This window comes from Acomys minous (assembly GCF_964271855.1).
Source record: "Acomys minous genome assembly, chromosome: 13".
NCBI classification, from domain to species: Eukaryota; Metazoa; Chordata; class Mammalia; order Rodentia; family Muridae; genus Acomys; species Acomys minous.
The window spans coordinates 9,584,333-9,600,830 of record NC_140495.1 but is presented as its reverse complement, the minus strand read 5'-3'; the positions used below and the strand labels follow the sequence as shown (position 1 = coordinate 9,600,830).

Below are 16,498 nucleotides of genomic sequence, written 5' to 3'. Positions count from 1 at the left end.
GCACAACTGTATCCCAGTGCTGGTAGGTAGAGACTTGCTGACCATGCAGTCTAGCCAACTTGTAAGCTCCAGGTTCATGGAGAGACCCAGTCTCAACAGAGAGAGAGAACAACCGAGGAAAAGATCAGATCAGATGTTGGCTTCTGGTCTCCATACATAGGTGCATGCATGTGTACCACACACACATACATGTCTGTATACATGCACACAAAATAAAATGAGGCGTCACTCCGGGTGTGGTGGTGTATGCCTTTAATCCCAGCACTTGGAAGGCAGAGGCAGATGGATCGCTATGAGTTCAAGGCCAGCCTGGTCTATAAAGTAAGTCCAGGATAGCCAAGGCTACACAGAGAAACCCTGTCTCGAAAAAACAAAAAACAAAACAAAACAAAAAAAGAAAGAAAAAAACGAGGGGTCACGGTAGTGTTTTGGGCAAAAATGTGACACAGTCTGTATAATGTCAAAAGGTCTCTTTATTATGTTATTTTTGAGCAAGGTCTCAAGGCCCAGGGTGTTCTTGAACTCCTTATGTAAATGAGGATGATCCTGAACTTCTAATCATCCTTCATCCACCTCCAGAGAGCTGGAATTACAGGCGAACAAGACCATGCCTGGTTGATGCATTACTGGGGGGTCACACCCAGGGCCTCCTGCATGGGAGCCAAGTGTTCTACCAACAAAGCTACATTCCCACCTGAAGATCATTTTAGATGCCATGTTGAAGGCCTGTTTTACAAATACTAGAGATGTAGAGGTAGGAAGATGAGGAGGTTATAGCTACAGAGCTACATGGTGAGTTCAAGGCCAGGCGGGTCTACAAAGTGAGTCCAGGTCAGCTAAGGCTACACAGAGAAACTCTGTCTGTAAAAACAAAGAGGGGAAGAGAGGTGAAAACTGCTAAATCTCATTATATACAAGTATGAGACCAAATAAGTAAAAAAAAAAAAAAAAAAGAGAGAGAGAGAGAGAGAGAGAGAGAGAGAGAGATATTACAGTTCAGACCAAGGGCCTATCAGTAGACAGGTCATAGGAAGTTGCATATTAGGGCTGGAGAGATGGCTCAGAGGTTAAGAGCACTGACTACTATTTCAGAGGTCTTGAGTTCAATTCCCAGCAACCAACACATGGTGGCTCACAACCATCTATAATGTGATCAGACACCCTCTTCTGGCCTGCAGGTATACATGCAGGCAGAGTACTGTATACATAATAATAAATAAATAAATCTTTAAAAAGAAAAAAGAAGTTGCATATTGGTGGGGCATGGTGGCTCACGCCTGTAATCCCAGCACTCGGGAGGCAGAGGCACACAGATTGCTGTGAGTTCGAGGCCAGCTTGGTCTACAAAGTGAGTCCAGGACAGCCAAGGCTACACAAGGAAACCCTACCTTAAACAAACAAACAAACAAAAAAGAAGTTGCGTATTGTGGATTGTTGAGATGGCTTAGGGGTAAAAGTGCTTCCTGCAGCCAGGTGTGGTGACGCATGCCTTTAATCCCAGCACTCGGGAGGCAGAGGCAGGTGGATTGCTGTGAGTTCGAGGCCAGCCTGGTCTACAAAGTGAGTCCAGGATGGCCAAGGCTACACAGAGAAACCCTGTCTCAGGAAAAAAAAAAGTGCTTCCTGTGTGAGCCTATGTAAAGGCAGAAGAACAAACCCACAAAGTACTTCTCTGATGTCCATGGAGGTGCTGTAGCATGTGCATGTACACACACACACACACACACACACACACACACACACACACAGTTGCTTTGTGGGCCTATGTTGAAGGTAGGTAGGCACAACAGAATTCCCCATAGTTTCACTTTGCGGTTTGAGAGAAACAGAGAAGTTAAAAATGACTCATGTTTTGGGCCTGAACAACAACGGGCTGCTCTGTGATGAAGAAGTGGGAGTAGTTACGCTTTTATGGGAGAAAGCTAGCTTAGTTTGGGGTATGTTAAGTTTAAATGCTTATTAAACATCTGCACGGAGATAGGAAGTTGGCAGGTGGGTGATTAATTTGAGTTCCAGAAGAAGCTCTGGGTTGGAGAGGTAAATCTAGAAGTCTGTATCCTGTGCAGACCTCCTTTGGTATCTGTATGGTGTGAGAGGGGATTGGTCCCAGGACCTGGGGGACACCACCATCTGATGATGCCAAAGCCTCTCATACAAATGCTGCCATATTTGCATATAATCTACACAAACCCTCTCATATACTCCCTGCCCCCCTTTTTTTCTTCTAGACAAGGCCTTGCTTATGGTGGCCTTGGACTTTCAATTTGCCTGTCTCAGCCCTCCTAGGGCTGGGATTATAGGCACATGCCACTCTCTCCAGCCCCACCATCTTTGATTGTGGATTGTGATTCTACATAGTGTTGCATAAGTGGATTGTGGTCAGGAAAAATTTGGCAACAGTAAAAGGGTTTTATGGTCAACTCCAAACTATTGAAAAATCAAATGCATGCGTCTGAGGTGTTTCTGGCCCCACTTACCTGTGTTGTATCAAAGGATTTCACCACAGCCCTGGTTCTTAAAACACACATGCACTTTGCACGGAGTAATAGTGAATGCTGCCTGAAACACCTCAGCTTAAATTTGAGACTATTTTACGGCATGAACAAAATTTTCTGCTCTTATAGAAATATAATCAATTAGTGGGCTGGAGAAATGGCTCAGTGGTTAAGAGCACCGCCTGCTTTTCCAAAGGTCCTGAGTTCAATTCTCAATAACCACATGGTGGCTGACAACCATCTGTAATGTGATCTGATGCCCTCTTCTGGCCTGCAGGTGTACATGCAGACAGCACTGTATACATAATAATAAATACATCTTAAAAAAAAAAAAAAAAAGAGGGGCTGGAGAGATGGCTCAGTGGTTAAGAGCTCCGCCTGCTCTTCCAAAGGTCCTGAGTTCAATTCCCAGCAACCACATGGTGGCTCATAACCATCTGTAATGTGATATGGCGCCCTCTTCTGGCTTGCAGGAGTACGTGCAAGCAGAGCACTGTATACATAATAAATAAATAAATCTTTAAAAAAAAGAAATATAATCAATTAATTACAAAAAAAGAGAGACTTTTAATATTTCTCTACCATCATTCCTTAGCATGTAAGTATCAAATTACTTTATCTTTGGATAGTAATGTGTTAGATTGATTTAAAAAAAAAGTTGATATGAGGTACGAACTTGAGTTTCATTAAATGAAATCATTAAATGGTGGCTGGAGTGATGGCTCAGTGGTTAAGAGCACAGACTACTCTTGTGGAGGGCCTCAGTTTGGTTCCCAGTACCCTACGGCTACTCATAAGGGTCTGTGGCACCAGTTCAGGTGAGTTTACGCAGTCTTCTGGCCTCCAAAATTACCTGCATGCACGTGCCAGCTATATTCTAATAAGCGCATGCACGCAATCTTTCCAAAGAAACATCATTAAATGAGGGGCTGGGGGGATGACACATCAGTTAGGAGTACTAACTGCTTGTTCTTAGTAGGAACCCAGGGGTAAGTCCAAGCACCCACACAGTAGCTTACAACCATGTAACTCTAGTCCCAGGTGGTCTAACATCTTCTGGCACCAGGGCCTCCTGTGGTGTAGATACATATGTGTAGCAAACATCTATTTTTTATTTTTTAAAAGATTTATTTATTATTTATACAGTATTCTGCCCCCATGTGTGCCTGCCCACCACAAGAAGGCATCAGATCTCATTATAGATGGTTGTGAGCCACCATGTGGTTGCTGGGAATTGAACTTGGGACCTTTGGAAGAACAGATTGCGCTCTTAACCTCTGAGCCATTTCTCTAGCCCATAGCAAACATTTATACACGTGAAATAAAAAAAAAAAAAATAAGATCTTAAAGACAAAGATGAAGACTGAAAATCATGCTACATAGAAAGCAGCCTAGCACACGGTAGATATGAATCACATTTTAATCAGGTCTTAGAAGAAATACAACTTCCCTTTTTTTCTTCTTACTTTCTTTTTGGAAGTGGGGTCGCCTGTAAGCCAGGTTGCCCCTGAGTTGACTGTGTATCTGAGGAAGACCTTGAGCTTTCCATCCTTCTGCCTCCACTTCCCAAATGCTGGGATCATAGGTCTATCCCACCACACCTGGTGTATTCTGGGCCAGGAACTGAACTCCAGGCATCATGCATGGGAGGCGGGCACTCTACCAACTGAGCTACATCCCTAGCCCCATAGGAAAACAACCTTGACCTCAGTTTAGGTCTTTAATAAGCCATCTGAAGGTCTGACGTTGTTATGAAAGCTAACAGTTCTCAGACTAAGCAAACCTGATAAGGAAACCACAGCTCTGTGCATAAACAAAATTGAGAAAATGCTGAGGAAAGAAGCTGACTGAAGCAATAAAATAGAGTAGAAAGCAAACCATCACTCAGAAGTGTCACAGCTCTATGGAGCTTTCCTTTGTGGCTGTGGTGTGGAAGGCCAGTAGAAAGAAGAATTATTCTTTCTATAGGAATCTATATTAATTAATTAAAGAATCTATATTAATTAATAGGGGAAATTATTATGGCAGCCGTTTTCTTTAAGCAGCTAGTTCCCCAGTGACTGACACAGAGAGACGATGATTTATTATTAACCTGTAAACACTATGCTCGGCAGATTCTGAGCTATTCCCATCCTAGTGCCCACATGAAAGCCAATCACTTGCCAGTCTGATGACTCCTGGGAGGTTTCGGGCACCGTCAGTCTGTCCTTATAGTCACATGCTCTGTCTCCAGCTTCCTTCTCCTGCTCCCTCCTCTCATCTCTCTAAAACTCCTGCGGCCTCTCTTCCACCCAGTCATAGGCTTCGGCATCTTTATTTAGCTAACCAGGGATAACTGGGGAACATTCCTTATCATCACATGGTTACAGGAGGTGGCACAACATTCATAACAATGCCCATGGCAGGGAGGTTACCAGATCTCAAGGCGCTGAAATCAGCATCTGAAAACACAGACCTTCCTGCTATAAAGGCCTCAGGTTGTTTGGCATCCTAAGAAATCCATGATGCATGGGCCAGTGCTGCCTCCTTCCCTAATCAAAATGACATGAATTTTAGCTGCAGGAAATTCATTAGAACGTACCTTTACCAGGGGCTGGCCAGACATGGTTTGAAAAGTTAAGAAAAGACACTCATTAATAATATTGAACTAGGTATGGTGGTTTTCACCTGTGATTCCAGCACTTCAAAGGTTGAAGGCAGGAAGGTCAGCGGCTCAAGGTCATCATCCGGGCCTTAGCTTTGTGAGATTCTATTTCACATATCAGTAAAATGGGCTGGGGAGATGGTAAAGTGCTTGCAGCTTGAAAGCCTGAGTGAAGATACCTAGAAGCCATGGAAAGCCAGACAAGCAGTATTTTTTTTGTTGTTGTTGTTGTTTTGTTTTCAAGACAGGGTTTCTCTGTGTAGCGTTGGCTATCCTAGACTGACTTCCTAGACCAAGCTGGTCTCGAACTCACAGCGATCCACCTGCCTCTGCCTCCCAAGTGCTGGGATTAAAGGCGTGTACCACCACCGCCCAGCGGTTTTTGTTTTTTGAGACAGGGTTTGTCTGTGTAGTCTTAGCTGTCTTGGACTCACTTTGTAGACCAGGCTGGCCTCAAACTCAGACATCCGTCTGTCTATGCCTCCCAGAGTGCACCAAAGTGCCTGGCTCAATATTGTTTTCTTGAAAATGCACACACACACACACACACACACACACACACACACACACACACACACGGAGATTAGTAGGGCTGGAGAGATGGCTTAGCATTTAAGAGCATTGACTCCTCTTCCAGAGGACCTAGATCTGATTCCCAGCACCCATATGGTAGTTCACAACAGTCTGCAACCCCAATTCTACGGGATCCAATGCTCTTTTAGGGCCTCCACTGGCACCGGAGCACAGGCAGGTATGTGATGCACAGTCAAACATCCAGGCAAGATACCCATAAAATAAACACATCTTTTCCAAAAGATTTAAAAATAAAAACAATAATTAGCATGCATTGGGCACTTATGATTTTCTAGGCACAGGTGTAAATCCTTCTCATGGATCATCTCATTTAATCTTCCTTTTATTCCCAAACCTTACAGGTAAAAACCTGAAACTCAGAGAGGGTAAGTCAATTGCCTGAGGTTACAAAACCATTATGAACTCAGATTAACCAGCCCACAGAGCCTAATAAGTGCAAAGTGATCTGGAGTAAACACAGTGCTTGGCTGTGGATTTTCTTGATAGCCCAACAGCACCGTTTAGGTCACGTGAGCAAGCTATCTTCAAAAAGGGAAAAGCTGTACAAAAGCCAGACTATTTCCAGCAATTCCTCTGACATGGTGCATGATGGAGGCTTAAAGCCATCGACTTCTTCTGGAAGCGGGCCTCGGGTATTCCAATATATTCTAATATACTGTTAGCCAATACAGTTCTAATAGAGAATTATCTGGGGTCTACCTTGGGTTCTCAGGGCTAGCTGTATTAATCACTGTGACAGATCACTCGTGTAAAGGGGTCTTTTCAAATCTCACAGGGGACATCTCAGACATCAAGATCAGAGGCTGGCGTGGTGATGTGCACCTGGTACCCTCCCTCAGCATTTGGGGTGAGCAGGCAGGAAGATCTGTTAAGAGTGCAGCTTGGGCTACATGACGTTTTCGGGGGGGTGGGTGGGCACCAAACCAAAACATAAATCCATCAAGACCATTAATTTTACAAGTGTTGCCAACATCATCTGTCACGCAGCTACACAGAAACTGGAAGAACCAGCTCCAGATGTGGGGCCAGCTTGAGGTACTCATCGTCCTTTGAGAAGGTAAAAGAGGAAAGGCCAGAAATCCAGGATGGACGTAGTTAAGGCTGCGGATCCCGCTTAGCCCCTGTGAACGGTGGGCCAAGCGGGTCCCACGTTACCGCCCCACTGCAGGTTGGGAGGCTGCGCCGCTCACCTGACTCGTCCCGGCCGCCCTGCCACAGCAGCCAAGTGCACGCCGGGCAGCGTTTCAGCTTGGAGACTCAGCGAAAACCAACATTACCACAGGAGGGAGCGACTAATCAGCCAGCGCATGCGCAGCCCTGGAGGCCCAACCTGCCGCGCACGCGCAGCAGCGTCCCGCTCCTCCGACAACCCCTCCCCAGGCCCCGCCCTCAGGCTTAGTCCCCGCCCCCGCAGGCGCGGTCAGCTCCCGAGCCCCGAAAGCCCATATCCGGGTTCCCTGCGCCGCCGCTGCCGCCGCCGCCGCCTCGCTCTTTCAGCCCTGTCAGGAGCGGTGTGATTCCCGACCAAGATGGCGGCCGTGGGGCGAGTCGGCTCGTTCGGTTCATCTCCACCTGGGCTAGCCTCGACCTACGCCAGCGGGCCCCTGGCTAACGAGCTGGCGTCGGGCACCGGCGGACCGGCGGCGGGCGACGATGAGGACGGGCAGAACCTCTGGTAACGACCGCACCCCTCTCCGATCCCCCGCGGGTTATCTCCTCGCCGGGGCGGACGCCTCTGGGATCCCTGAGCCCCGCGGGAGCTGGGAGCCGGGCGGGGCCTCCTGGGAGCTGGGGCCGGCAGTCCCGGTGCTCGGCCGGGCCCGGCCTCAGCCTGCGCCTTGCTCCTTGTTAGGTCCTGCATCCTCAGCGAGGTCTCCACGCGCTCGCGCTCCAAGCTCCCGACCGGGAAGAACGTGCTGCTGCTGGGTAAGTGGTCTCCGCTGTGGCCGGAGGCACAGGGTCACCCATCCGCGCGCCCACTCTCTTTGTGCGGCCAGCCGGGCCCAGCCGCGCCCCGCCTCCCGGCATGCGCCTGACAGCTGGATGGTAAGGGGACCCCGGTCCTCCCGGCCTGGACCCTCCGGTCCTTTCTCCTTCCTGGGATGCGGGATAGCCCTGTCATCTCCTCTGGGAGAGACAGAAGGAACCTAACACCCTAGGGAATCCCAGTGTTCTGGGGTTCTACCTAGGAAAACGGGGGCAGTTTTTCCTTTCATAACACAGATTGGTAGCAGGAGGGCTCTTGGTGGCTCCAGCGCAAAATGCATGCCATTAATATTTAATAGCTGACTCTTTTGTGTAATTGACAGGAGCCAGAGACTGGGTCGTGATGAGTGTTATTTGAATCAGCGTTCTCCCTATCTCCCAACGCTGTGTGCTCGGGTTGCAGTTGCCTTTTTAACTGTCACCTAATAACTCTGAAATTTGTAAAGGGCAGTGGAACAGCGGTCTCATTTACTTCCTTCGGCAGAATGGCCAGAATAAGAGAGACAATGTCTCTCCCCCTTCTCTTAGTTATTTTAATTAAAAAAAATTTTTAAAAAATCTCTACTGGCTGGAAAGTAGGGATAAAGACCAAGGGACAATAACCAAACCCAGCATCACATTCTTGCAAGTTTTTCCAGCTCCTGGAGGACACCCCTTTTCTTTTAACATGCAATATATTAGAGTGTATAATAGGATGACAGTTATATTTTAAAAGTTTGATGTGGGTGTCTCAAGACTTTAGACTCTTGATTTTAGCCAAAAGCTTTGAAAAGCCATGCCTGAAGAATGCATGGCTGAGACTTGCTACCCATGCATGAGGCTACATGGTTGACTCTGAGTGAGTAGGAAGAGATGACTCCTAGTCTATACCTCCTACCAATACATGCACATGTCTTTGTGTTGTATAGAGCTATGGTCAAGCTAGTTGAAAAATCAGCATTGTGTCTCACTTTTCTTTTCCTGTGATTGAAAGTGCCACGTGCAGATAGCCTAGACTGAATAAAGGTTCCCCCCTGTGTGATCTTAAGCAAATCGACTGGTGTCTGTAAACCTGCGTTCCTTCATCTTTCAAAGTAGAGTTGTGGAAAGAGAGTGCCAGTAGGGCTGGCAGTTGAGTGTCATGTGCCTAGGAAACCTGTCTTCTTCCTTAAGAACAAAAAAGGATTACTGCCCAAATAAGACATTGATAGGGCAGAGATAAGCTAGGGTCCCAAAGCAAGGAAACAAAACCATTCCAGGGAATGCTTTTAATTACTAATGCAAACAGATTACCACTAATTGCTACCGTGAACTTAAGATTGTATGAACCCCATGAAGTGGATTCTGTTTTAGTTACTCTGTTAAGTAGCTTTCTTTTTGAGTCTTGCCAGTAAAAATTGGCAGTCTTGTTACCATCTGGTGTTTTCTAGATCCTTCTGAGCCTGGATCAGTCTTGGTGTACTTAGCAACCCCATACTCCTTCAGCTCCCCTCTACCTAGGCTAGGTTTCCTTTCTTAGGAAGTTAATAGTCAGAAAACTCTACCTACCTAGTGTGGTTAATAAGTTGAAATAGCCTGTTGTCCTTTAGTGCTGTCAGGCTTTTCCTGAGCCCATTTCAGCTTTGGGAAAAGCTAATCATTGATTTTACTAATACTGTGTATGCAAATATAGCTACTTTCCGAAACTTCCTCTAAAGAGTTCTTGGAGGCATTTAGTTGTCAGGCATTAGAGCAGTGCTCAGTCTGTTGTGGGAGAAGAAACACAGTAGGTGTTCCGTTTGTCTTAGTGATGAGCTGGACTCTACTGTGCCATTCATGAGGGATGGTGCTGCTTTAGAATCTGTATTCAAAGAAGAAAACAAGTCTGAGCCCATTAACGAGGCTTTTTATTTCAGAAATAACCTAGTAAGGAAGGATGACACAGGTCTTTGAGTCCCTTACTACACTGCCTAGCCACACAGCATCACAATTAAACCTTAGCGTTCTGCTTCACCTTTCCTCCAAGTAGGATAATGGAGTCAAAACTAGGGATATGTGTAAGTGCATAAGGAATTCTCAAAAGCATCCTCTTTTTTTTAAAGATCTGTCTCTGTCTCTCTCTCTCTCTGTGTGTGTGTGTGTGTGTGTGTGTGTGTGTGTTGGTGGTTATATACAGATGAATGCAAATGCCCACAGAGGCCAGAGTTGGAACTGGGGTTACAGTCAATTGTAAGTTGCTTGATGTGGATGCTGGGAATTGAACTCAGGTCCTCAGGAAGAGCAGTATGTTAACAATTGAACCATCTCTCAAAAACATACACATCTGTGGTTCTGTCCTGCCCTATTTAGAGGGTAGATGGTAGCACCAATTTATAGACACGGTGATGGTATTTAGATAAAGTTAGGTAGGTTCTCCAAACTCATATTGTTGTTAGGGGTCCTGTATCCTGTGGCCCTGGTATAGCTTTCCAACTGGATTGAAGTACCCTCAAGGGAGAAGATACCATATACAAAACTCTTACTACTGAATGGTTGTGTGTGTGTGTGTGTGTGTGTGTGTGTGTGTGTGTGTGTGTGTGTGTCTGTGTAACCCTGGTTGTCCTGGAACTCTCTCTGTAGACCAGGCTGGCCCCAAACTCACAGAGAGATGAGCCTGCCTCTGCCTCCTGAGTGCTGGGATTAAAGACATGGACCGCTACTGCGTGCGTAGCCTCAGTGGTTATTTTTGACCCAAAATGCTGGTCATTATTTAAAGGAAAAAATTTGGCCTTAAGCCAGTACCTCGGAGGCTAAAGCGTGAGAAGCAAAAGTGCAGGGCTGTATAGGGAGACCGTGTCTTTGAAAAGAAGCTAGGTGATTTGATTTGAGTCAGGCAGGAGGGTCAGGAGTGCAAAGCCACTGTCAGTTAGGTAATATTAAGACAACAGCTGGGTGGGTGGCGTGCACCTTTAATCCCAGCACTCGGAGGCAGAGGCAAGTAGATCGCTGTGAGTTCGAGGCCCGCCTGACCTACAAAGGGAGTCCAGGACAGCCAAGGCTACATGGAGAAACCCTGTCTTGAAAAACCAAAAACCAAAACAAAACAAAAACCAAGGACAACAATGAAAACCAGAGCAAGGGGCTGGAAAGATGGTTCAGCAGTTAAGAACATTTGTTCTTGCAGAGGGCCCAGGTTCAGTTTCCCAGGCCCTACATGATGGCTTCTAACCATTTGTAACTCCAGTTCTAGGGGATCTGATACCCTCTTCTAGCCTCAGACACCAGGCTCACGCGCGCGCACACACACACACACACACACGCTATACATTCATAAATATAAAGACGAGAAAAAAACTCCTTGAAAAAAAAAACAGGAAAAGAAGAAAATTCAAGTGCTTACTGGGCTTTGGGATATACTTACTGAGGTATATGACTGGCTATGACACTTGTGCCTAATCATCCATTTAATCTACCCAAGCCTGGCTCCTAGTGAAGTCTAGAAAGACTGTGACAGCACTCAGTCATTCTGCCTAAATCTGTGTCTTTCTTCTTTCTCAGTGGGGGAGTGTAGGGATTGAACCCTGAGCCTCACCTGTAATAGGTAGACATTCTTAGCACTGAGGTACATCTTGAGCCCATGAAATTATTACTTTTTTGAGGAGCAGGGATTAGAGATCACCAGGGCTCTATAACTGTAGATGTTATGTTTTTATTAGTTAAATTATGCTGGTGCTGTTTTCTGGTATAGTCGATTATGTGATGCCAGTGAAAAAGTGGTAGAGAAGATCATTTCTCACATATAGTACTGAGTTGAGGATTAGCATAAAGTATGTGTTTAGTATCTGCTACTACTAAAATATCTGCCAAATATAAAATATTATGAGGATTGGATAGCATATTGGTATCTTAAACTAGTCATGGCTAGTTTCTGTAGAGGATCAAGTACTAAGAAAGGCATGCTTTGTGACTCATGTAGTGTCTTGCAGCTCCTCAGTTTTGCTCTTTCATCCCCAAACAGCCACAGATAATCTATGAATGAATGAAACAATGAAACATAGCAGTGTTTTAATAAAAATTGTTTACAGGAACAGGCAACAAGCCAGTTTTGGTCTATGACCTGGAATTGGTGAATTCTCTCTTTTTGTTGCCATTAGTTTTATCCCTAAGCAAAGATGACAGTTAATGCAGGCTTCATTGACTGCGTTATGGTTATGGTATTCGACATGGTAGATGCTTAGGGAGTACGTGTTGCATGAGTGATGGATTAGCTCTGAGTTTAATTGAATCTAGATTTAAGACCCATTTCCGTAGTGCCCCGACCAAAATCAGAAAGCTGAGTCAAGTGTGACAGATACAGGCTGGTAGGCTGGTCCTTCAGCGAGAGTGAAGTCCAATGCAGGAGAGTGGCCGCAAAAGGACTTTGAAAGTTCAAAGTAGCTGGACGTGGTGGCAGAGACGTCCCAGTACTTGGGAGGTGGAGGCAAGAGGCCTAGGAATTCAGAGTTGTCCTCATTATATAGTGAGTTAGAGTTCAGCCTGGCCTACAGGAGCCTCTTGTCTCAAAAACCAAACCAAACCAAAGCACAAATTAAAGAACATAAGAAAAGAAAATGCCAAACAGAGGAACCCTAAATTGGGGGAGGGGGGAGGAAAAGAAGTAGATATCATATCGTGCCTTGTTAGCAAGTAGGTGAGATGGGCACGCCTATGTTTTTAAGCCTAAGATCAGGACAGTGCCCTAACAGATCACTTCTTGGTTCATTTCTTTGTCAGTTTTTAGAGTTACATTGTGCAGAATCATCCAAGGAAACCTGAGTAAGACCCCCTTCCCGCCCTCTAGAAGTCACATGGCATGTCAGTGTGAAGCAGGGGCCATGGGGTACTGTGTCGCTGGAAGTGCAGTGGGGAGACTTTGGGTGAACCACAGCAGGAAAGTGGGAATCACCTAGAGGCCAGGCAGGCCTTCTCTTCCTGTCTTTGGAAGCTATAGCATTGTGGACAGCACCACCTAACCTATAAATTGGGATAATTTCACCCTTCCTAGTATTAAAAGAACCAAAAGACATTATGTCTAAAACCCTTTAAAGCTAAAAGTCACTAACTTAGTATGTTTCATTCTAGAGAAAGAAAAATAAAATAAAGCTAACTGTCAGATGTGGTGTATGCCTTTGGTCCCAGCACTTGGGAGGCAGAGGCAGGCACATCTTGTGAGTTTGATACCAGCCTGTTCTACAGAGTGAGTTTCAGGACAGCCAGAGCTACGTAGTGAGACCCTGTCTCAAAATAACCAACCACCATAACTCCATTACAAAGATTATTGGTATTCCCCTGTCCCTTCTTAAATTTTAATTTATATTTGCTTCCTATACAATAAACAAACAAAACAAACACACAAACAAAAGCCCTGTTCTGGGCTTGGGGTGGGAGTGCTTGTCTGGGTTCAGCTCTCAGCATTGTGCTGGCACACATAGGGGTCTCTAGCATTCAGAGGCAGGGGCAGGGAAGTCAAATGTTCAAGGTCATCTTCAGCTACATAGACTTGGATTCTACCCTGGGCTTCATAAGACTGTCTCAAAAGCAAGGGGCTGGAGAGCTGGCTCAGTGAGCACTTAAGAGCCCTGGCTACTCCTCCACAGGACCCTGGTTCAATTCCAAGCACTCGCATTGTGTCCCATAAGGCCTAGGGGATTATACACCCTTTTCTGTTGTCTGTGGATACTGCACTGACATATATTCAGGCAAAATATCAGTTTATATAAAATAATAAAAATTTTAAAAATTAAATTAAAACAAGAGACTTAATGTTTATAGTTTTATGTCATAAAAATGCATTTAAATTTTGTTTTGTTTTGTTTTGGGTTTTTTGTTGTTTTTTTGAGACGGGTTTCTCTGTGTAGCCTTGGCTGTCCTAGACTCACTTTATAGACCAGGCTGGCCTCGAACTCACAGCAATCCGCCTGCCTGTGCCTCCTGAGTGCTGGGATTAAATGTGTGTGCCACCGCTGCCCGGCTTTTAAATTTTTATATTAAGATTTATTTACTTCATGTACCATGATTCACTTCACATGACACGATTTTTTTGTTTTTTGTTTTTTGTGTTTTGAGACAGGGTTTCTCTTTGTAGCCGTGGTTGTCCTGGAACTCACTCTGTAGACCAGGCTAGCCTCAAACTCAGATCTTCCTGCCTTTGCCTCCCCAGTGTTGGGATTAAAGGTGTACGCCACCACTGCCCAGCTAAATAAATTAAAATTTATTTAATTTTATTTTATGTGCATTGTGTGAGAGTGATGTGACAAGACTTTTATCCATGTCAATAGATATAAAATATTTTTAATATTTATTTTTATTGCCAAGCACAGTGGCACACAATTTTAAACCAGGACTCTGGAGAGAGAGGCAAGTGGATCTCAGTGAGTTTGAGGTTAACCTGATCTAAATGAGCTCAGGCCAGCCAGGGCAACATAGTGAGGTCTTATTACAAAAACAGCAACAAACCCCTAACCCCTCAGCTGGTCATGGTGACACACACCTTTAATCCCAGCACTTGGGAGGCAGAGGCATGAGAATCTCTTTTGAGTTTGAGGCCAGCCTGGTGTATAAAGTGAATCCAGGATAGCCAGGGCTGTTACACAGAGAAACTCTGTCTCAAAAAACCAAAACCAAACCAAACCAAACCCAAAAACCCAACCTCCCAACTGTATATACATATATATGAAAATAAAAGATTTATATAAATTTAATATGTGTATAATTTATGTATAAATATATACTTTAATATGTATTATTTATGTAGTGTGATGTGAGGACAATTTTGTCAGGCTAATTTTCTCCTCCACTTTATTTTAGTCTGAAAATTGACAACCTTTTTTATTATTCTCAAAAGACATTATATCACAAGGAAGTTTTGTGTTACATATTTGTGATTTGGACACTCTGCAGGCTGAAGGATTTAGTTTGAGACCAGCCTGTGAGGTAAGAGAGTTCTGCGTCTCATTGGGCCACGTAGCAAGATGTTCTCTGACAACAGCAAAAGCATGATTAAATAACCTAAGACAAAGGAGCAACAGCATAGGAAACAGATTGTTATTTCAGGCTTTTTCTATGAAACATTTTCTAAACTGACTGGGAAGAGGCATTTGTTCTAACTACTAGTCATTAAATATAGTTCTCTAGATGTGTGTTTGCACATATCTGTGACAGCCAAAGGTCTAGCAGAATACTATGCATAAACATGTAAAATCAGGATTGATTGCTAATAAAACTGAAACCTGTGCAGATTCTGCATGAGCTTACACATGGGAAACCCTTCTGCCTTTATGTGGGATCCAGAGATCAAACCCAGGTTGTGGGGCTTGTTTGGCAAGCATTTTACGCGCTGAGCCTCACCAGCCCAGCTTTATCTCTTCTTATTGAATAATAGTGTATTTGGCTGTGTCGTAATTGTAGTTGATTACAGGTCATTATTGTTACATCTTATTTTCAATGTACCCAGTATTATCTTTGGGATAAATTCCTGTGTATGGAACTGCTAAGTAACACATAGCATAGCTGCTGATAAAGAGCCTTTAGCTCAGTGAGACTTTGACCTCCCTAGGAGAGGAGCGTTGGCAGCCATTAGGATCAGCATTTACGGCCTTTAGTGTTTATTGAATTAAATTTATTTTTAATTTTTTCTTAATCAGTCTGGGAGAGTTGGAAAAATACCTGAGGAGTTCTAAAGTTCTCGTGTGACGGGGATTGCTAGTGGTGGGAGCTATCCTGTGTCGGGTCATTCCCTGTGCTGAGGTTCTCCCAGGGGCTGTATCGTTTTTGCTGGTTTACAGACAAGGGCTTCACAGTTTCATGAAGATTCAAGATTGGCTTTGTCTTTTTTGTTTGTTTGTTTGTGCTGGGATTAAAGGCATGTACAACAGCACCTGGAGGCTTTATCTTTTTGCACTGCAGATGCTTCTGGATGCTTCTGAGCATTTAGTCTGAACAGGTATTTGTAAAGCGCTCTCATGCCGCAAGGCCAGTTCCCATGCTAACCTACCATGGAGGGAGACTGAGAGATGGGGGCAGATGAAAGGCCCCATCTCCCTGGATCTTCCACATAACCTGAGGAGGGCTGTGTGGAAGATCTGAGCCAAAAGCAGTGGAACGAAAGGTCTCTCTGGGTGTGGTGGCCCACAGCAGCACTTAGGATGCAGAGATAGGTGGGTCTCTGAGTTCAGGGGCAGCTAGGTTTCATAGGGAGTTCCAGGACAGCTAAGGCTCTATAGACAGACACTGTCTCAAAAAACAAAACAAAGAAAAGAAAAAGAAAGGTCTCTCATGGCATTTGTCATTAGAACACTAGAACAGTGTGCTAGTTTATGTTTTATCACGCAAGGTTATGGCCAAATAAAGGGTTTTTTTCTTTTTCTTTTTCTTTTCTTTTCTTTTCTTTTCTTTTTTTTTTTTTTTAAGATTTATTTATTGGGCTGGAGAGATGGCTCAGCAGTTAAGAGCACTGTCTGCTCTTCCAGAGGTCCCAAGTTCAGTTCCCGGTAACCACATGGTGGCTCACAGCCATCTGTAATGTGATCTGATTCCCTATTCTAGCATGTAGATGTACATGTAAATAGAATAGTCATACACAAAGTAAATAAATAATATTTTATTTAAAAAAAAGATTTATTTATTACATATATAGTGTCTGCCTGCATGCCAGAAGAGGGCACCAGATCTCATTATAGATGGTTGTGAGCCACCATGTGATTGCTGGGAACTGAACTCAGGATCTCTGGAAGAGCAAACAGTACTCTTTTCTTCTTTTGGTTTTTCGAGACAGGGTTTCTCTGTGTTAGCCCTGGCTGTCCTA

The 16,498-nt window shown here is 44.6% G+C and overlaps 1 protein-coding gene and 1 long non-coding RNA gene across 2 annotated transcripts in view; one reads left to right on the top strand and one right to left on the bottom strand.

Annotated features, from left to right (window-relative positions):
* Positions 1–5,923: 5,923 nt before the first annotated feature.
* Positions 5,924–7,040, bottom strand: LOC311581965. The gene is made up of 2 exons (XR_014773966.1): positions 6,924–7,040; positions 5,924–6,780 (listed from the first exon to the last, which is right to left on the bottom strand). It is a non-coding gene; the product is annotated as an uncharacterized lncRNA (long non-coding RNA).
* Positions 7,041–7,144: 104 nt separating this feature from the next.
* DYNC1LI1 (dynein cytoplasmic 1 light intermediate chain 1) overlaps positions 7,145–16,498 on the top strand; it is a 38,434-nt gene continuing 29,080 nt past the window's right edge. Inside the window, exons 1-2 of the mRNA XM_084754541.1 lie at positions 7,145–7,408; positions 7,586–7,659. Of these exons, the coding sequence (XP_084610667.1) occupies positions 7,263–7,408; positions 7,586–7,659 (220 nt within the window). The 5' untranslated portion in view covers positions 7,145–7,262. The remainder of the gene's footprint in view (positions 7,409–7,585; positions 7,660–16,498) is intronic.